This window comes from Oncorhynchus tshawytscha, linkage group LG11, assembly GCF_018296145.1.
Source record: "Oncorhynchus tshawytscha isolate Ot180627B linkage group LG11, Otsh_v2.0, whole genome shotgun sequence".
NCBI classification, from domain to species: Eukaryota; Metazoa; Chordata; class Actinopteri; order Salmoniformes; family Salmonidae; genus Oncorhynchus; species Oncorhynchus tshawytscha.
Genome location: NC_056439.1, coordinates 53,201,960 through 53,224,320, shown reverse-complemented (window position 1 = coordinate 53,224,320; position 22,361 = coordinate 53,201,960). Strand labels below are relative to the sequence as shown.

Here is a 22,361-nt window from a genome sequence, read left to right as displayed (position 1 = left end):
TCAGCTCTTTCTCTCTCTCTCTCCTCTCTCTCAGCTCTTTCTCTCTCTTCTTCTCTCACTCACTCTCTTTACACAAAACTGCTTTGGGAGGTAGCTGGCACTGTGTCCAACAACGTATGGACTCGGATTGTTCTTCATCTTATTTCCACGTGAGAATTCCTCAATTTGAACTTGACTAAATATTATAGCTAAGTATTGTGTTAAAGTTACACAGGACTGTATTTCAATAGCACTCTCTCTTCCCGAGCTTTGGTGAACTCTGAACTCATCATCATCATCCTCTGTCTGAACTGTCTCTTTCACAGCTCTCTTTCACAGCTCTCTTTCACAGCTCGTGTAAAGCTGAGTTTCATCAGTCTCCTTCCCTGACAGCGAAGGAGGTCCACTGTAGCCACAATGACAATAACCTGGTGGTGATGCTGGGGTACCAACAGAAACAGGCCAGTCCTACTATGACTCTGATAGGTGACTATCCATCATGTGACTGCTGCCACAGACTTCTAAACCCCTATTGTTGTTTGAGGAGAGGTGCATTTCATCCTACCACATGTATCCTGATGATAAACTTTGGTTTGGGGTATGGTTACAGCGCCAGTGGTTAGCCTAGTGGTTAGAGCATTGGACTAGTAACCGGAAGGTTGCAAGTTCAAACCCCCTAGCTGACAAGGTACAAATCTGTCGTTCTGCCCCTGAACAGGCAGTTAACCCACTGTTCCTAGGCCGTCATTGAAAATAAGAATTTGTTCTTAACTGACTTGCCTAGTTAAATAAAGTTAAATAAAAAAATAAAAAACAGAGCCTAACTACGAGGGTCTGTTCAAGGCGAGGTTTCAGCTGAAGAGAGAGGACACCCTGAAGGGATCTCTGGTCATCTACAACCCTGAAGGGATCTCTGGTCATCTACAACCCTGAAGGGATCTCTGGTCATCTCCAACCCTGAAGGGATCTGTGGTCATCTCCAACCCTGAAGGGATCTTGATAATGTTATTTGACATTTTTTCAGAGCAGTCATTTTAATTTGAGTATGTTATTTGAAATATTGTTTTATCTTTTGAAGTAGTAGTATATTATGTACATTACTCTCAGGGAGATAGTAGTAGTATTTTATGTACATTACTCTCAGGGAGATAGTAGTAGTATTTTATGTACATTACTCTCAGGGAGATAGTAGTAGTATTTTATGTACATTACTCTCAGGGAGATAGTAGTAGTATTTTATGTACATTACTCTCAGGGAGATAGTAGTAGTATTTTATGTACATTACTCTCAGGGAGATATTAGTAGTATGTACATTACTCTAAGGGAGATAGTAGTAGTATGTACATTACTCTCAGGGAGATAGTAGTAGTATGTACATTACTCTCAGGGAGATAGTAGTAGTATTTTATGTACATTACTCTCAGGGAGATAGTAGTAGTATTTTATGTACATTACTCTCAGGGAGATAGTAGTAGTATTTTATGTACATTACTCTCAGGGAGATAGTAGTAGTATTTTATGTACATTACTCTCAGGGAGATAGTAGTAGTATGTACATTGCTCTCAGGGAGATAGTAGTAGTATGTACATTACTCTCAGGGAGATAGTAGTAGTATGTACAGGGAGATAGTAGTAGTATGTACATTACTCTCAGGGAGATATTAGTAGTATGTACATTACTCTAAGGGAGATAGTAGTAGTATGTACATTACTCTCAGGGAGATAGTAGTAGTATGTACATTACTCTCAGGGAGATAGTAGTAGTATGTACATTACTCTCAGGGAGATAGTAGTAGTATGTACATTACTCTCAGGGAGATAGTAGTAGTATGTACATTACTCTCAGGGAGATAGTAGTAGTATGTACAGGGAGATAGTAGTAGTAGTATGTACATTACTCTCAGGAAGAGTTATGTGTTAAAATGGGGCAAAGGTGTGTTTATTTTAAAAAATTGTCATAAGGTTATTTTGAAACTCCCACTATTTTGACCTAAGTAACATTTAGTAACCTAGCTAAGTTTTATTTCCCCTTAGGTAAGTCAGCTGTTGTTGTATGTAGTGTAAGAAATTTAACACAACAACGCTGTGAAATTGATGAAATAGTATTATTATATTATGTTGTTGAATAAGGTTATAAAGTTAGCATAATGGTAGACTTATGTTAAGTATTTAGGACATATTCTAAGCCAACAGGACAGAGCTATATGACATCTGTGGTGACCCAGGATCATTGAGAGCATCGAGATAAACTTAATCAAACTATGTAATAACCTTTGATATTACTACCATAGACATGTTGATTTTTCTAAAAATCCATGAGTGCAAACAGGGAGAGAGTGAGACTGTAAAAGTCAATACCTACAGAGATTAAAGGATGTTTTTTTAACTCTAATAGTGGGTTAATAGACCCCCCGGCAGTGAAGGGACTCAATTACAAATTACTTTCCTCAGTGGAATGCGTCCCGAGATAAGCAGTACCAAACAGAACCTGGTAGGGTGGGTTCTAGCAGAGCTGGGAGAGGTGAAGAGATAAGCAGTACCAAACAGAACCTGGTAGGGTGGGTTCTAGCAGAGCTGGGAGAGGTGAAGAGATAAGCAGTACCAAACAGAACCTGGTAGGGTGGGTTCTAGCAGAGCTGGGAGAGGTGAAGAGATAAGCAGTACCAAACAGAACCTGGTAGGGTGGGGGAGAGCAGAGCTGGGAGAGGTGAAGAGATATGCAGTACCAAACAGAACCTGGTAGGGTGGGGGACAGCAGAGCTGGGAGAGGTGAAGAGATAAGCAGAACCTGGTAGGGTGGGGGAGAGCAGAGCTGGGAGAGGTGAAGAGATAAGCAGAACCTGGTAGGGTGGGGGAGAGCAGAGCAGAGCTGGGAGAGGTGAAGAGATAAGCAGAACCTGGTAGGGTGGGGGACAGCAGAGCAGAGCTGGGAGAGGTGAAGAGATAAGCAGAACCTGGTAGGGTGGGGGACAGCAGAGCAGAGCTGGGAGAGGTGGAGAGATAAGCAGAACCTGGTAGGGTGGGGGACAGCAGAGCTGGGAGAGGTGAAGAGATAAGCAGAACCTGGTAGGGTGGGGACAGCAGAGCTGGGAGAGGTGGAGAGATAAGCAGAACCTGGTAGGGTGGGGGACAGCAGAGCAGAGCTGGGAGAGGAGAAGAGATAAGCAGAACCTGGTAGGGTGGGGGACAGCAGAGCAGAGCTGGGAGAGGTGAAGAGATAAGCAGAACCTGGTAGGGTGGGGGACAGCAGAGCTGGGAGAGGTGAAGAGATAAGCAGAACCTGGTAGGGTGGGGGACAGCAGAGCTGGGAGAGGTGGAGAGATAAGCAGAACCTGGTAGGGTGGGGGACAGCAGAGCTGGGAGAGGTGGAGAGATAAGCAGAACCTGGTAGGGTGGGGGACAGCAGAGCTGGGAGAGGTGGAGAGATAAGCAGAACCTGGTAGGGTGGGGGACAGCAGAGCAGAACTGGGAGAGGTGAAGAGATAAGCAGAACCTGGTAGGGTGGGGGACAGCAGAGCTGGGAGAGGTGAAGAGATAAGCAGAACCTGGTAGGGTGGGGGACAGCAGAGCAGAGCTGGGAGAGGTGGAGAGATAAGCAGAACCTGGTAGGGTGGGGGACAGCAGAGCTGGGAGAGGTGGAGAGATAAGCAGAACCTGGTAGGGTGGGGGACAGCAGAGCTGGGAGAGGTGGAGAGATAAGCAGAACCTGGTAGGGTGGGGGACAGCAGAGCTGGGAGAGGTGGAGAGATAAGCAGAACCTGGTAGGGTGGGGGACAGCAGAGCTGGGAGAGGTGGAGAGATATGCAGTTCACTATGAGCAGCATGGGAAAAGTGAGAGAGCAACAACAAAAAAAGGAGCAGAAGGGAGCTGAGTATTTGATGGCCACTCTAGGAGAGATTGCAGGGAAGGGTATGGGTGACAGAGGAGGACGGACTAGCAAGGTAGGAGGGAAAGGGGGGAATTAATGTTACATTTTACTAGAGATTGCGAGGTGCCGTGTAAACACTGCAATGAAGTAGGCCATAATCACCGAGACTGTAAAAAGAACAAGGACAGGAGAGACAGGAGAGAGGGTCGAGTGCAGAGAGAAAAAGGTCAGGCGCCCACTGCTAGCCTCAGAGGAAGATGAGGCATGACTAATTTATGGGGAGCGGGGGAATAGACTCTAGTGAGGAAGAGGAGGAGGTTCAGGATTCTGTTGTAAACACTGATTGTGAAGTTTTCGAATGGGCTACTATTGATTTGGCATTACAACAGGAACAGAAACCCTATTTGACATTGATGGGAAAGACAATAAAGATGTTGAGTGATATCGGGACTTGTTGGACGGCCGAAAAGCCTGAAGGAATAAGAATACATTTGGGAAAAGATTTTGGTCGTTCAGCTTCCGTACAGCAGACAGCGGAAAGACTGTCTGCTCCATTGGTGATAAAACACGAGATGTCAGGAGGGCAGGCATGCATTCCTGTCCTTAACTCCAGGTTAATCTGTTGGGAAGAGATACAATGACTCTGTTGAATGTGGCCGTCACCCCTACAGAAAGCCCGAGGCCATCAGATTACTCCCGCCTTTGAGGAGTTGGAAGAGGGGAGTGTAATTATAGAAGGAGACACACAGTGTTTTGGTAAATAAAGCAGCCTCGAGTAATGACTGGAGGATGTTATACAAAATAATATACTACTATATATAGTATAGTATATACGGCTACTATAAGTAGTGATTTAGAGTGCGGGCCAGTATGGGTAGTTGAGGACTCTGCCACAGAGGTATGATAACCACATACAGGAACTCAAATCCTTCTGTTCACCTGATTTAGAATTCCTCACAATCAAATGTAGACCGCATTATCTACCAAGAGAATTCTCTTCGATTATAATCACAGCCGTATATATCCCCCCCCAAGCAGACACATCGATGGCTCTGAACGAACTTTATTTAACTCTCTGCAAACTGGAAACGATTTATCCGGAGGCTGCATTCATTGTAGCTGGGGATTTTAACAAGGCTAATCTGAAAACAAGACTCCCTAAATTTTATCAGCATATCGATTGCGCAACCAGGGGTGGAAAGACCCTGGATCATTGTTACTCTAACTTCCGCGACGCATATAAGGCCCTGCCCCGCCCCCTTTTCGGAAAAGCTGACCACGACTCCATTTTGTTGATCCCTGCCTACAGACAGAAACTAAAACAAGAAGCTCCCACGCTGAGGTCTGTCCAACGCTGGTCTGACCAAGCTGACTCCACACTCCAAGACTGCTTCCATCACGTGGACTGGGAGATGTTTCGTATTGCGTCAGACAACAACATTGACGAATACGCTGATTCGGTGTGCGAGTTCATTAGAACGTGCGTTGAAGATGTCGTTCCCATAGCAACGATTAAAACATTCCCTAACCAGAAACCGTGGATTGATGGCAGCATTCGCGTGAAACTGAAGGCGCGATCCACTGCTTTTAATCAGGGCAAGGTGTCGGGTAACATGACTGAATACAACAGTGCAGCTATTCCCTCCGCAAGGCTATCAAACAAGCTAAGCGCCAGTACAGAGACAAAGTAGAATCTCAATTCAACGGCTCAGACACAAGAGGCATGTGGCAGGGTCTACAGTCAACAACGGACTACAGGAAGAAACCCAGCCCAGTCACAGACCAGGATGTCTTGCTCCCAGGCAGACTAAATAACTTTTTTGCCCGCTTTGAGGACAATACAGTGCCACTGACACGGCCTGCAACGAAAACATGCGGTCTCTCCTTCACTGCAGCCGAAGTGAGTAAGACATTTAAACGTGTTAACCTCGCAAGGCTGCAGGCCCAGACGGCATCCCCAGCCGCGCCCTCAGAGCATGCGCAGACCAGCTGGCCGGTGTGTTTACGGACATATTCAATCAATCCCTATACCAGTCTGCTGTTCCCACATGCTTCAAGAGGGCCACCATTGTTCCTGTTCCCAAGAAAGCTAAGGTAACTGAGCTAAACGACTACCGCCCCGTAGCACTCACATCCGTCATCATGAAGTGTTTTGAGAGACTAGTCAAGGACCATATCACCTCCACCCTACCTGACACCCTAGACCCACTCCAATTTGCTTACCGCCCAAATAGGTCCACACACGATGCAATCTCAACCACACTGCACACTGCCCTAACCCATCTGGACAAGAGGAATACCTATGTGAGAATGCTGTTCATCGACTACAGCTCGGCATTCAACACCATAGTACCCTCCAAGCTCGTCATCAAGCTGGAGACCCTGGGTCTCGACCCCGCCCTGTGCAACTGGGTACTGGACTTCCTGACGGGCCGCCCCCAGGTGGTGAGGGTAGGCAACAACATCCCCTCCCCGCTGATCCTCAACACTGGGGCCCCACAAGGGTGCGTTCTGAGCCCTCTCCTGTACTCCCTGTTCACCCACGACTGCGTGGCCACGCACGCCTCCAACTCAATCATCAAGTTTGCGGACGACACAACAGTGGTAGGCTTGATTACCAACAACGACGAGACGGCCTACAGGGAGGAGGTGAGGGCCCTCGGAGTGTGGTGTCAGGAAAATAACCTCACACTCAACGTCAACAAAACTAAGGAGATGATTGTGGACTTCAGGAAACAGCAGAGGGAACACCCCCATCCACATCGATGGAACAGTAGTGGAGAGGGTAGCAAGTTTTAAGTTCCTCGGCATACACATCACAGACAAACTGAATTGGTCCACTCACACAGACAGCATCGTGAGGAAGGCGCAGCAGCGCCTCTTCAACCTCAGGAGGCTGAAGAAATTCGGCTTGTCACCAAAAGCACTCACAAACTTCTACAGATGCACAATCGAGAGCATCCTGGCGGGCTGTATCACCGCCTGGTATGGCAACTGCACCGCCCTCAACCGTAAGGCTCTCCAGAGGGTAGTGAGGTCTGTACAACGCATCACCGGGGCAAACTACCTGCCCTCCAGGACACCTACACCACCCGATGCTACAGGAAGGCCATAAAGATCATCAAGGACATCAACCACCCGAGCCACTGCCTGTTCACCCCGCTGTCATCCAGAAGGCGAGGTCAGTACAGGTGCATCAAAGCTGGGACCGAGAGACTGAAAAACAGCTTCTATCTCAAGGCCATCAGACTGTTAAACAGCCACCACTAACATTGAGTGGCTACTGCCAACACACTGTCAATGACACTGACTCTACTCCAGCCACTTTAATAATGGGAATTGATGGGAAATGATGTAAATATATCACTAGCCACTTTAAACAATGCTACCTTATATAATGTTACTTACCCTACATTATTCATCTCATATACATACGTAGATACTGTACTCTATATCATCGACTGCATCCTTATGTAATACATGTATCACTAGCCACTTTAACTATGCCACTTGGTTTACATACTCATCTCATATGTATATACTGTACTCGATATCATCTACTGTATCTTGCCTATGCTGCTCTGTACCATCACTCATTCATATATCCTTATGTACATATTCTTTATCCCCTTACACCGTGTATAAGACAGTAGTTTTTTGGAATTGTTAGTTAGATTACTTGTTCGTTATTACTGCATTGTCGGAACTAGAAGCACAAGCATTTCGCTACACTCGCATTAACATCTGCTAACCATGTGTATGTGACAAATAAAATTTGATTTGATTTGATTTGACTTCTGGGGAGCCTATTACACATGCTCAGTTGATTTTGAATTTATTAGATAATGTACTTTCGCCAGAAAAGTTAGCTATTTGGAATTTATAAAGATGGTAGGCATCATGATAAGTTACCCATACTGCCTAAGTCATTGTTTAGATATGCCTCAATATTGATACATGGGCAGAGCCATGTGCTAATTAATGGCTCTGTCCATGTCTCAAGGTCTGAGGAAGAAGAAGAGTGAACAGTCTGTCTGTCAGCATGAAGCTGCTGTGTGTCACTCTGGCTCTCCTCCTCACTGCCAGTAAGGACCATTCTCTAGCCTACATCTTGTATATGAAGCTGCTGTGTGTCACTCTGGCTCTCCTCCTCACTGCCAGTAAGGACCATTCTCTAGCCTACATCTTGTATATGAAGTACATACACACGTCACTCATGTTAAAAACCAGGAGTTATTTTGTGTTTATGAAGTCAGTCGGATCATTGTTCATGCACTGCTTGGAATTAGAGCAATTGTTTTATTTGAATGACGTCGATACAAGTCGATACTTATGAAAAGGTTTTATTTTTGTTTTTCTCTCAGATTTCAAAAAGTAAAAAAGTAAATTAAAATTGTAAATTAAATTTAAAAAATCACTGACGGTTTAGCCGCCCAACAGTCTCCTGTCCTGTCTGTGTGTAGAGAAGGAGTCGTGTCAGTCACTCTACGGTGTTACCATGACGACAGCACCTACTACTACATGTTCTGCTAACAACAGAGAGACAACAACAACAACATAGAGATGCTAACATATTCTCTGGGTCAAATCAAAATCAAATCAAATGTATTTCTATGGCCATTCGTACATCAGCTGATGTCTCAAAGTGCTGTACAGAAACCCAGCCTAAAACCCCAAACAGCAAGCAATGCAGGTGTAGAAGCACGGTGGCTAGGAAAAACTCCCTAGAAAGGCCAGAACTTAGGAAGAAACCTAGAGAGGAACCAGGCTATGAGGGGTGGCTCTTCAAGACTTGTGGGAACTAGAACCTAGTTCAGCTAGTGGTTGATATCTCTGGGGGGTAGTTCAGCTAGTGGGGTTGATATCTCTGGGGGGTAGTTCAGCTAGTGGGGATGATATCTCTGGGGGTAGTTCAGCTAGTGTGGTTGATATCTCTGGGGGTAGTTCAGCTAGTGTGGTTGATATCTCTGGGGTGGTAGTTCAGCTAGTGTGGTTGATATCTCTGGGGGGGTAGTTCAGCTAGTGGGGATGATATCTCTGGGGGTTGTTCAGCTAGTGTGGTTGATATCTCTGGGGGGGGTAGTTCAGCTAGTGTGGTTGATATCTCTGGGGGGTAGTTCAGCTAGTGGGGTTGATATCTCTGGGGGGTAGTTCAGCTAGTGGGGTTGATATCTCTGGGGGGTAGTTCAGCTAGTGGGGATGATATCTCTGGGGGGGTAGTTCAGCTAGTGTGGTTGATATCTCTGGGGGGTAGTTCAGCTAGTGTGGTTGATATCTCTGGGGGGTAGTTCAGCTAGTGTGGTTGATATCTCTGGGGGGTAGTTCAGCTAGTGGGGATGATATCTCTGGGGGGTAGTTCAGCTAGTGTGGTTGATATCTCTGGGGGGTAGTTCAGCTAGTGTGGTTGATATCTCTGGGGGTAGTTCAGCTAGTGGGGATGATATCTCTGGGGGGTAGTTCAGCTAGTGTGGTTGATATCTCTGGGGGTAGTTCAGCTAGTGTGGTTGATATCTCTGGGGGGTAGTTCAGCTAGTGTGGTTGATATCTCTGGGGGGTAGTTCAGCTAGTGGGGATGATATCTCTGGGGGTAGTTCAGCTAGTGTGGTTGATATCTCTGGGGGGGTAGTTCAGCTAGTGTGGTTGATATCTCTGGGGGTAGTTCAGCTAGTGGGGTTGATATCTCTGGGGGGGGTAGTTCAGCTAGTGGGGTTGATATCTCTGGGCGGGTAGTTCAGCTAGTGGGGTTGATATCTCTGGGGGGGGTAGTTCAGCTAGTGTGGTTGATATCTCTGGGGGGGTAGTTCAGCTAGTGTGGTTGATATCTCTGGGGGGTAGTTCAGCTAGTGTGGTTGATATCTCTGGGGGGTAGTTCAGCTAGTGGGGTCGATATCTCTGGGGGGGTAGTTCAGCTAGTGGGGTCGATATCTCTGGGGGTAGTTCAGCTAGTGGGGTTGATATCTCTGGGGGGGGTAGTTCAGCTAGTGGGGTTGATATCTCTGGGGGGTAGTTCAGCTAGTGGGGTCGATATCTCTGGGGGTAGTTCAGCTAGTGGGGTCGATATCTCTGGGGGTAGTTCAGCTAGTGGGGTTGATATCTCTGGGGGGTAGTTCAGCTAGTGGGGTTGATATCTCTGGGGGTAGTTCAGCTAGTGGGGTTGATATCTCTGGGGGTAGTTCAGCTAGTGGGGTTGATATCTCTGGGGGGTAGTTCAGCTAGTGTGGTTGATATCTCTGGGGGGTAGTTCAGCTAGTGGGGTCGATATCTCTGGGGGGGTAGTTCAGCTAGTGGGGTTGATATCTCTGGGGGGGGTAGTTCAGCTAGTGGGGTTGATATCTCTGGGGGTAGTTCAGCTAGTGGGGTTGATATCTCTGGGGGGTAGTTCAGCTAGTGTGGTTGATATCTCTGGGGGGTAGTTCAGCTAGTGGGGTCGATATCTCTGGGGGGTAGTTCAGCTAGTGTGGTTGATATCTCTGGGGGGTAGTTCAGCTAGTGGGGTCGATATCTCTGGGGGGTAGTTCAGCTAGTGGGGTCGATATCTCTGGGGGTAGTTCAGCTAGTGGGGTTGATATCTCTGGGGGGTAGTTCAGCTAGTGGGGTTGATATCTCTGGGGGGGTAGTTCAGCTAGTGGGGTCGATATCTCTGGGGGGTCCAGTAGTTCAGCTAGTGGGGTCGATATCTCTGGGGGGTAGTTCAGCTAGTGGGGTTGATATCTCTGGGGGTAGTTCAGCTAGTGGGGTTGATATCTCTGGGGGGTAGTTCAGCTAGTGGGGTTGATATCTCTGGGGGGTAGTTCAGCTAGTGGGGTTGATATCTCTGGGGGGTAGTTCAGCTAGTGTGGTTGATATCTCTGGGGGGTAGTTCAGCTAGTGGGGTCGATATCTCTGGGGGGGGTAGTTCAGCTAGTGGGGTTGATATCTCTGGGGGGTAGTTCAGCTAGTGGGGTTGATATCTCTGGGGGTAGTTCAGCTAGTGGGGTTGATATCTCTGGGGGGTAGTTCAGCTAGTGTGGTTGATATCTCTGGGGGAGAGTTCAGCAAGTGGGGTCGATATCTCTGGGGGTAGTTCAGCTAGTGGGGTTGATATCTCTGGGGGGTAGTTCAGCTAGTGTGGTTGATATCTCCCCGGGGGTTGTTCAGCTAGTGTGGTTGATATCTCTGGGGGGTAGTTCAGCTAGTGGGGTTGATATCTCTGGGGGTAGTTCAGCTAGTGTGGTTGATATCTCTGGGGGGTAGTTCAGCTAGTGGGGTCGATATCTCTGGGGGTAGTTCAGCTAGTGTGGTTGATATCTCTGGGGGGTAGTTCAGCTAGTGGGGTCGATATCTCTGGGGGGTAGTTCAGCTAGTGGGGTTGATATCTCTGGGGGGTAGTTCAGCTAGTGGGGTTGATATCTCTGGGGGGTAGTTCAGCTAGTGGGGTTGATATCTCTGGGGGGTAGTTCAGCTAGTGGGGTTGATATCTCTGGGGGTAGTTCAGCTAGTGGGGTTGATATCTCTGGGGGGTAGTTCAGCTAGTGGGGTCGATATCTCCGGGGGGTAGTTCAGCTAGTGGGGTTGATATCTCTGGGGGGTAGTTCAGCTAGTGGGGTTGATATCTCTGGGGGTAGTTCAGCTAGTGGGGTTGATATCTCTGGGGGGTAGTTCAGCTAGTGGGGTTGATATCTCTGGGGGTAGTTCAGCTAGTGTGGTTGATATCTCTGGGGGGTAGTTCAGCTAGTGGGGTCGATATCTCTGGGGGGGGTAGTTCAGCTAGTGGGGTTGATATCTCTGGGGGGTAGTTCAGCTAGTGGGGTTGATATCTCTGGGGGGTAGTTCAGCTAGTGGGGTTGATATCTCTGGGGGGTAGTTCAGCTAGTGTGGTTGATATCTCTGGGGGGGGTAGTTCAGCTAGTGGGGTCGATATCTCTGGGGGTAGTTCAGCTAGTGGGGTTGATATCTCTGGGGGGTAGTTCAGCTAGTGTGGTTGATATCTCTGGGGGTAGTTCAGCTAGTGTGGTTGATATCTATGGGGGGGTAGTTCAGCTAGTGGGGTTGATATCTCTGGGGGGTAGTTCAGCTAGTGTGGTTGATATCTCTGGGGGGTAGTTCAGCTAGTGGGGTCGATATCTCTGGGGGTAGTTCAGCTAGTGTGGTTGATATCTCTGGGGGGTAGTTCAGCTAGTGGGGTCGATATCTCTGGGGGTAGTTCAGCTAGTGGGGTTGATATCTCTGGGGGGTAGTTCAGCTAGTGGGGTTGATATCTCTGGGGGGTAGTTCAGCTAGTGGGGTTGATATCTCTGGGGGGTAGTTCAGCTAGTGGGGTTGATATCTCTGGGGGGGTAGTTCAGCTAGTGGGGTTGATATCTCTGGGGGGTAGTTCAGCTAGTGGGGTTGATATCTCTGGGGGTAGTTCAGCTAGTGGGGTCGATATCTCTGGGGGGTAGTTCAGCTAGTGGGGTTGATATCTCTGGGGGTAGTTCAGCTAGTGGGGTTGATATCTCTGGGGGTAGTTCAGCTAGTGGGGTTGATATCTCTGGGGGGTAGTTCAGCTAGTGTGGTTGATATCTATGGGGGGTAGTTCAGCTAGTGGGGTCGATATCTCTGGGGGGTAGTTCAGCTAGTGGGGTCGATATCTCTGGGGGTAGTTCAGCTAGTGGGGTCGATATCTCTGGGGGGGTAGTTCAGCTAGTGGGGTCGATATCTCTGGGGGGTAGTTCAGCTAGTGGGGTTGATATCTCTGGGGGGGGTAGTTCAGCTAGTGGGGTCGATATCTCTGGGGGTAGTTCAGCTAGTGGGGTTGATATCTCTGGGGGGTAGTTCAGCTAGTGGGGTTGATATCTCTGGGGGGGGTAGTTCAGCTAGTGGGGTTGATATCTCTGGGGGGTAGTTCAGCTAGTGGGGTTGATATCTCTGGGGGGTAGTTCAGCTAGTGGGGTCGATATCTCTGGGGGTAGTTCAGCTAGTGGGGTTGATATCTCTGGGGGTAATTCAGCTAGTGGGGTTGATATCTCTGGGGGGTAGTTCAGCTAGTGGGGTTGATATCTCTGGGGGGTAGTTCAGCTAGTGGGGTTGATATTTCTGGGGGGTAGTTCAGCTAGTGGGGTTGATATCTCTGGGGGTAGTTCAGCTAGTGGGGTTGATATCTCTGGGGGGGGTAGTTCAGCTAGTGGGGATGATATCTCTGGGGGGTAGTTCAGCTAGTGGGGTTGATATCTCTGGGGGTAGTTCAGCTAGTGGGGTTGATATCTCTGGGGGGGGTAGTTCAGCTAGTGGGGTTGATATCTCTGGGCCGGGGGTAGTTCAGCTAGTGGGGTTGATATCTCTGGGGGTAGTTCAGCTAGTGGGGTCGATATCTCTGGGGGGTAGTTCAGCTAGTGGGGTTGATATCTCTGGGGGTAGTTCAGCTAGTGGGGTTGATATCTCTGGGGGGGTAGTTCAGCTAGTGGGGTCGATATCTCTGGGGGGGTAGTTCAGCTAGTGGGGTTGATATCTCTGGGGGGGGTAGTTCAGCTAGTGGTCGATATCTCTGGGGGTAGTTCAGCTAGTGGGGTTGATATCTCTGGGGGGTAGTTCAGCTAGTGTGGTTGATATCTCTGGGGGGGTAGTTCAGCTAGTGTGGTTGATATCTCTGGGGGTAGTTCAGCTAGTGGGGTTGATATCTCTGGGGGGTAGTTCAGCTAGTGGGGTTGATATCCCTGGGGGTAGTTCAGCTAGTGGGGTCGATATCTCTGGGGGTAGTTCAGCTAGTGGGGTTGATATCTCTGGGGGTAGTTCAGCTAGTGGGGTTGATATCTCTGGGGGGTAGTTCAGCTAGTGGGGTTGATATCTCTGGGGGGTAGTTCAGCTAGTGTGGTTGATATCTCTGGGGGTAGTTCAGCTAGTGGGGTTGATATCGCTGGGGGGTCGTTCAGCTAGTGGGTCGATATCTCTGGTGGGGGGTAGTTCAGCTAGTGGGGTTGATATCTCTGGGGGGTAGTTCAGCTAGTGGGGTTGATATCCCTGGGGGTAGTTCAGCTAGTGGGGATGATATCTCTGGTGGGGGTAGTTCAGCTAGTGGGGTTGATATCTCTGGTGGGGGGTAGTTCAGCTAGTGGGGTTGATATCTCTGGTGGGGGGGTAGTTCAGCTAGTGGGGTTGATATCTCTGGGGGGGTAGTTCAGCTAGTGGGGTTGATATCTCTGGGGGTAGTTCAGCTAGTGGGGATGATATCTCTGGGGGGTCGTTCAGCTAGTGGGGTTGATATCTCTGGGGGTCGTTCAGCTAGTGGGGTTGATATCTCTGGGGGGTAGTTCAGCTAGTGGGGTTGATATCTCTGGGGGTAGTTCAGCTAGTGGGGTTGATATCTCTGGGGGTAGTTCAGCTAGTGGGGTTGATATCTCTGGGGGGTAGTTCAGCTAGTGGGGTTGATATCTCTGGGGGGTAGTTCAGCTAGTGGGGTTGATATCTCTGGGGGTAGTTCAGCTAGTGGGGTTGATATCTCTGGGGGGTAGTTCAGCTAGTGGGGTTGATATCTCTGGGGGGTAGTTCAGCTAGTGGGGTTGATATCTCTGGGGGTAGTTCAGCTAGTGTGGTTGATATCTCTGGGGGGGTAGTTCAGCTAGTGGGGTTGATATCTCTGGGGGTAGTTCAGCTAGTGGGGATGATATCTCTGGGGGGTAGTTCAGCTAGTGGGGTTGATATCTCTGGGGGGTAGTTCAGCTAGTGTGGTTTATATCTCTGGGGGGTAGTTCAGCTAGTGGGGTTGATATCTCTAATTTGATAGCATTTTACATTAAACCGTCCTTCAGCTATTGTTTCTGCATCAGATAACTGAGATAGGAGAGTACAGGTGCCAACCATTATACTAGAGTTGTTGTCCTCGTACCTGCAGGCCAAGTCAGTGGTTCTACACTTTCAAAGATAGATATAACAAACAGTATATGGGTGTTTCTCTGACTGTCTGACTGTCATCCAGGTGTACCTGGTATATAGGTCGACCCTTGTATCAAATTAAACTATTTTATTAAAAAGGGAGAAGTTGCTCAGAGTTGACCTTCCATTGACCTCTGGAGGGTAAATGTCAGATTACACAGAAATCAACCCAGGAGTCTAAACTATCCTAGATTATAAACTATCCTAGATTATAAACTATCCTAGATTATACACTGACCTCTGGAGGGTAAATGTCAGATTACACAGAAATCAACCCAGGAGTCTAAACTATCCTAGATTATAAACTATCCTAGATTATAAACTATCCTAGATTATACACTGACCTCTGGAGGGTAAATGTCAGATTACTCAGAAATCAACCCAGGAGTCTAAACTATCCTAGATTATAAACTATCCTAGATTATAAACTATCCTAGATTATAAACTATCCTAGATTATAAACTATCCTAGATTATACACTGACCTCTGGAGGGTAAATGTCAGATTACACAGAAATCAACCCAGGAGTCTAAACTATCCTAGATTATAAACTATCCTAGATTATAAACTATCCTAGATTATAAACTATCCTAGATTATAAACTATCCTAGATTATACACTGACCTCTGGAGGGTAAATGTCAGATTACACAGAAATCAACCCAGGAGTCTAAACTATCCTAGATTATAAACTATCCTAGATTATAAACTATCCTAGATTATACACTGACCTCTGGAGGGTAAATGTCAGATTACTCAGAAATCAACCCAGGAGTCTAAACTATCCTAGATTATAAACTATCCTAGATTATAAACTATCCTAGATTATACACTGACCTCTGGAGGGTAAATGTCAGATTACTCAGAAATCAACCCAGGAGTCTAAACTATCCTAGATTATAAACTATCCTAGATTATACACTGACCTCTGGAGGGTAAATGTCAGATTACTCAGAAATCAACCCAGGAGTCTAAACTATCCTAGATTATAAACTATCCTAGATTATAAACTATCCTAGATTATAAACTATCCTAGATTATAAACTATCCTAGACTATACACTGACCTCTGGAGGGTAAATGTCAGATTACACAGAAATCAACCCAGGAGTCTAAACTATCCTAGATTATAAACTATCCTAGATTATAAACTATCCTAGATTATACACTGACCTCTGGAGGGTAAATGTCAGATTACACAGAAATCAACCCAGGAGTCTAAACTATCCTAGATTATAAACTATCCTAGATTATACACTGACCTCTGGAGGGTAAATGTCAGATTACTCAGAAATCAACCCAGGAGTCTAAACTATCCTAGATTATAAACTATCCTAGATTATAAACTATCCTAGATTATAAACTATCCTAGATTATAAACTATCCTAGATTATACACTGACCTCTGGAGGGTAAATGTCAGATTACACAGAAATCAACCCAGGAGTCTAAACTATCCTAGATTATAAACTATCCTAGATTATACACTGACCTCTGGAGGGTAAATGTCAGATTACACAGAAATCAAACCAGGAGTCTAAACTATCATGGATTCAAAGAAGTTTAGGACTGGGGGGGAGATACTGCATGGAGAGGGGAGGGGGTTGTTGGGTGAAGAGGGGAGGGGGGAGATACTGCATGGAGAGGGGAGGGGGTTGTTGGGTGAAGAGGGGAGGGGGGTTGTTGGGTGAAGAGGGGGGAGATACTGCATGGAGAGGGGAGGGGGTTGTTGGGTGAAGAGGGGAGGGGGTTGTTGGGTGAAGAGGGGAGGGGGTTGTTGGGTGAAGAGGGGAGGGGGTTGTTGGGTGAAGAGGGGAGGGGGGGGTTGTTGGGTGAAGAGGGGAGGGGGGTTGTTGGGTGAAGAGGGGAGGGGGTTGTTGGGTGAAGAGGGGAGGGGGTTGTTAGGTGAAGAGGGGAGGGGGTTGTTGGGTGAAGAGGGGAGGGGGTTGTTGGGTGAAGAGGGGAGGGGGTTGTTGGGTGAAGAGGGGAGGGGGTTGATGGGTGAAGAGGGGGGGGGTTGTTGGGTGAAGAGGGGAGGGGGTTGATGGGTGAAGAGGGGAGGGGGTTGTTGGGTGAAGAGGGGAGGGGGTTGATGGGTGAAGAGGGGAGGGGGAGGGGGGTTGATGGGTGAAGAGGGGAGGGGGTTGTTGGGTGAAGAGGGGAGAGGGGGCTTGATGGGTGAAGAGGGGGGCGTTTTAGAGACTTAGAGAGAGGCGTCAACTCCACTATAGGACGAAACGGAAACAAAACATTACCTGTCCCCTCCTGTTCCTCTGTCTTCTCTTCTGTTTCCTCCCTTCTGCTTTTCTTAGCGCTGTTGACAGAAATAGAAAGAGTCCGTTTGGAACAGGAACCCCCATATCAACACACCTGCTGCTACAGACAGATACTGAGAAGGAGAGATGGGTAGAGAGATAGAGAGAGAGACCGGGTGGGAGGAAGGAGGGAAGAGAAAGACGAGAGAATGAGAGAGAATTAGTGTTTTTGTGTGATGCTTTAACACTGTGGGGACAGGGGGCCACGGTGATATATTCACATAGAGACGCCGTACAAAAACCTCCTCCCATTCACTTCCATACAATAACCTCCTCCCATTCACTTCCATACAATAACCTCCTCCCATTCACTTCCGTACAAAAACCTCCTCCCATTCACTTTCGTACAAAAACCTCCTCCCATTCACTTCCATACAATAACCTCCTCCCATTCACTTCCATACAATAACCTCCTCCCATTCACTTCCATACAATAACCTCCTCCCATTCACTTCCATACAATAACCTCCTCCCATTCACTTACATACAAAAACCTTCTCCCATTCACTTCCATACAAAAACCTCCTCCCATTCACTTCCATACAATAACCTCCTCCCATTCACTTACATACAAAAACCTCCTCCCATTCACTTCCATACAATAACCTCCTCCCATTCACTTCCATACAATAACCTCCTCCCATTCACTTCCATACAAAAACCTTCTCCCATTCACTTCCATACAATAACCTCCTCCCATTCACTTCCATACAAACCCCTCCTCCCATTCACTTCCATACAAAAACCTCCTCCCATTCACTTCCATACAAAACCTCCTCTCGTTCATTTCCATACAAAACCTCCTCTCGTTCACTTCCATACAAAACCTCCTCTCGTTCACTTCCATACAATAACCTCCTCCCATTCACTTCCATACAATAACCTCCTCCCATTCACTTACATACAAAAACCTTCTCCCATTCACTTCCATACAAAAATCTCCTCCCATTCACTTCCATACAATAACCTCCTCCCATTCACTTACATACAAAAACCTCCTCCCATTCACTTCCATACAATAACCTCCTCCCATTCACTTCCATACAAACCCCTCCTCCCATTCACTTCCATACAAAAACCTTCTCCCATTCACTTCCATACAATAACCTCCTCCCATTCACTTACATACAAAAACCTTCTCCCATTCACTTCCATACAAAAACCTCCTCCCATTCACTTCCATACAAAACCTCCTCTCGTTCATTTCCATACAATAACCTCCTCCCATTCACTTCCATACAATAACCTCCTCCCATTCACTTCCATACAAAAACCTTCTCCCATTCACTTACATACAAAAACCTTCTCCCATTCACTTCCATACAATAACCTCCTCCCATTCACTTCCATACAATAACCTCCTCCCATTCACTTCCATACAAAAACCTTCTCCCATTCACTTCCATACAATAACCTCCTCCCATTCACTTACATACAAAAACCTTCTCCCATTCACTTCCATACAAAAACCTCCTCCCATTCACTTCCATACAAAACCTCCTCTCGTTCATTTCCATACAAAACCTCCTCTCGTTCACTTCCATACAAAACCTCCTCTCGTTCATTTCCATACAGGTCTGGGGGTAATTCCCACACATTGAGGAGACTGTTAAGGAGCCTGGAGAGATGCTTCTCAAGAGATGAATTATACTGAACAGGATTTTCTTTGTAACATCGAGTTAAATTCATTAGATATTGGAGTTTGTTTGATTCCTGCTTGACAACAAAACATATTCTAAACCAACTAGGTGATGGGGTTTTAAAGTCCCCATGGATTGTCTATTCATTTTCCCTAGAGGATGAATGACAGAGAGATCTGAGGTAGTATCTGTTCTCTGTATCTCTGAGTGTCTCTGTTCATTTTCCCTAGAGGATGAATGAGAGAGAGAGATCTGAGGTAGTATCTGTTCCCTGTATCTCTGAGTATCTCTGTTCATTTTACCTAGAGGGTGAATGACAGAGAGATCTGAGGTAGTATCTGTTCTCTGTATCTCTGAGTATCTCTGTTCATTTTCCCTAGAGGATGAATGACAGAGAGATCTGAGGTAGTATCTGTTCTCTGTATCTCTGAGTATCTCTGTTCATTTTCCCTAGAGGATGAATGACAGAGAGATCTGAGGTAGTATCTGTTCTCTGTATCTCTGAGTATCTCTGTTCATTTTCCCTAGAGGGTGAATGACAGAGAGATCTGAGGTAGTATCTGTTCTCTGTATCTCTGAGTATCTCTGTTCATTTTCCCTAGAGGATGAATGAGAGAGAGAGATCTGAGGTAGTATCTGTTCTCTGTATCTCTGAGTATCTCTGTTCATTTTCCCTAGAGGTTGAATGACAGAGAGATCTGAGGTAGTATCTGTTCTCTGTATCTCTGAGTATCTCTGTTCATTTTCCCTAGAGGATGAATGACAGAGAGATCTGAGGTATTTTTGGAATAGGAGAGTAGCAATGTGACACTGGAAGTGTGCCCTACTTAGGAAATGGAACAAAGCTCACTGTTTTAGGTAAGTTAACTTCTTAAAGATTCATAATATGTATATAAATATGTAACCCTGAAGGTGTTTCGTTACCAATAAGAGTCTCCTAAAGTGGTCAATCTGAACTAAAGGGTTGATGTGAAAACGCTGTGACTTTAAACCAACCAGCCTTCTTTGGCAAAGGAACCAAACTCACTGTTTTAGGTAAATACTTCCAACTTTCTTATCGTGAAATGTATGATTTTCTATTTTCTTTCTTCATAAAAACATGAATAATTGACTAAAAACAAGCATTCTTAAAGTATTACTGATGCCAAAAGCATAGAACAAGGCAGTAGTAGTTGGTCCATTACTGCTCAGTATGTCCCCACTGTGACAACTATAATCCTGCATTCTTTGGAGCAGGAACCAAACTGACTGTTCTGGGTAAGAGAATATTCACCATGATGGAACTAATGGGTCTCTATGTGGTGTAGTAGCATAGTGATGTGAAGAGTTAGTTGGTTGTGGATTCAGTATATTAGATTAGTTCATACTAGTGTTACTCCACTCAATGCTTTTTGATGTTAAGCCTGAAACACTGTGCCAACTATGAGGCACATTTCGGTTCAGGCACCAAATTAACAGTTCTCGGTAATTAATCCGTACACTATGTTTGCCTTTATGTGTCGTTTGAGTTAGACAACGTACTTGTGAGAAGAGAGATGTAGATTATAGTATGTTTGTCTCACCTATGTGTTCTAAACTGGTAAGAACGGGGTGTTGGTTGGTATTAGGAGAATGGATTTATCAAAGGTCGTGATCGGGGATGGAAAGTTCTAGAAAACAGCACAGCTAGAGACTAAATCTATATTAGAGCAGTGTTCCACTGTACTGTGCTAACGGTGCCAGGCTCAGCACGTCTATATATCTATATTAGAGCAGTATTCCACTGTACTGTGCTAACGGTGCCAGGCTCAGCACGTCTATATATCTATATTAGAGCAGTATTCCACTGTACTGTGTTAATGGTGCCAGGCTCAGCACGTCTATATATCTATATTAGAGCAGTATTCCACTGTACTGTGTTAATGGTGCCAGGCTCAGCACGTCTATATATCTATATTAGAGCAGTATTCCACTGTACTGTGCTAATGGTGCCAGGCTCAGCACGTCTATATATCTATATTAGAGCAGTATTCCACTGTACTGTGCTAACGGTGCCAGGCTCAGCACGTCTATATATCTATATTAGAGCAGTATTCCACTGTACTGTGCTAACGGTGCCGGCCAGGCTGACTTCAGCGGAGGAACCCGATTAACTGTTCTAGGTGAGACAAAACACCAAAATAAAAATAATACAATTAACCAAATGACTGTTGGAGATGGAAACCTCTTACATTTCATTAGAAAAATAGTCACAATAATGTATCTGGTTATAATTTAGATGATACCCGGTCTGGTTCTATGCCCAGACCCAGTCCACATCTCTCATGGTATTGAGGTATAAAGTGGTCTGGCTCTATGCCCAGACCCAGTCTACATCTCTCATGGTTCTAGTTGTTATCAGCTCTGTTATGAGCGGTGAGTTTCAAGACACAGACTTTCTACGACAATGGAACTAGACTCACAGTCTGAGGTAAAGGCAAGACTCTGCTAGAGTCGTGAGGAGCACATTAGGGTGTATATAACTAGACTCTGCTAGAGTCGTGAGGAGCACATTAGGGTGTATATAACTAGACTCTGCTAGAGTCGTGAGGAGCACATTAGGGTGTATATAACTAGACTCTGCTAGAGTTGTGAGGAGCACATTAGGGTGTATATAACTAGACTCTGCTAGAGTTGTGAGGAGCACATTAGGGTGTATATAACTGGACTCTTCTAGAGTTGTGAGGAGCACATTAGGGTGTATATAACTAGACTCTGCTAGAGTAGTGAGGAGCACATTAGGGTGTATATAACTGGACTCTTCTAGAGTTGTGAGGAGCACATTAGGGTGTATATAACTGGACTCTTCTAGAGTTGTGAGGAGCACATTAGGGTGTATATAACTAGACTCTTCTAGAGTCGTGAGGAGCACATTAGGGTGTATATAACTGGACTCTTCTAGAGTTGTGAGGAGCACATTAGGGTGTATATAACTAGACTCTGCTAGAGTTGTGAGGAGCACATTAGGGTGTATATAACTAGACTCTGCTAGAGTAGTGAGGAGCACATTAGGGTGTATATAACTGGACTCTTCTAGAGTTGTGAGGAGCACATTAGGGTGTATATAACTAGACTCTTCTAGAGTCGTGAGGAGCACATTAGGGTGTATATAACTGGACTCTTCTAGAGTTGTGAGGAGCACATTAGGGTGTATATAACTAGACTCTGCTAGAGTAGTGAGGAGCACATTAGGGTGTATATAACTAGACTCTTCTAGAGTCGTGAGGAGCACATTAGGGTGTATATAACTAGACTCTGCTAGAGTTGTGAGGAGCACATTAGGGTGTATATAACTAGACTCTGCTAGAGTAGTGAGGAGCACATTAGGGTGTATATAACTAGACTCTGCTAGAGTTGTGAGGAGCACATTAGGGTGTATATAACTAGACTCTGCTAGAGTAGTGAGGAGCACATTAGGGTGTATATAACTAGACTCTGCTAGAGTTGTGAGGAGCACATTAGGGTGTATATAACTAGACTCTTCTAGAGTCGTGAGGAGCACATTAGGGTGTATATAACTGGACTCTTCTAGAGTCGTGAGGAGCACATTAGGGTGTATATAACTAGACTGTGCTAGAGTCGTGAGGAGCACATTAGGGTGTATATAACTAGACTCTGCTAGAGTCGTGAGGAGCACATTAGGGTGTATATAACT

The 22,361-nt window shown here is 46.2% G+C and overlaps 1 protein-coding gene across 1 annotated transcript in view; it reads left to right on the top strand.

Annotated features, from left to right (window-relative positions):
• The window catches only part of LOC112238908 (M1-specific T cell receptor beta chain-like), a 32,604-nt gene that overhangs the window by 2,957 nt on the left and 7,286 nt on the right, over positions 1–22,361 (top strand). The window contains exons 5-6 of the mRNA XM_042330442.1: positions 373–465; positions 19,688–19,723. Of these exons, the coding sequence (XP_042186376.1) occupies positions 373–465; positions 19,688–19,723 (129 nt within the window). The remainder of the gene's footprint in view (positions 1–372; positions 466–19,687; positions 19,724–22,361) is intronic.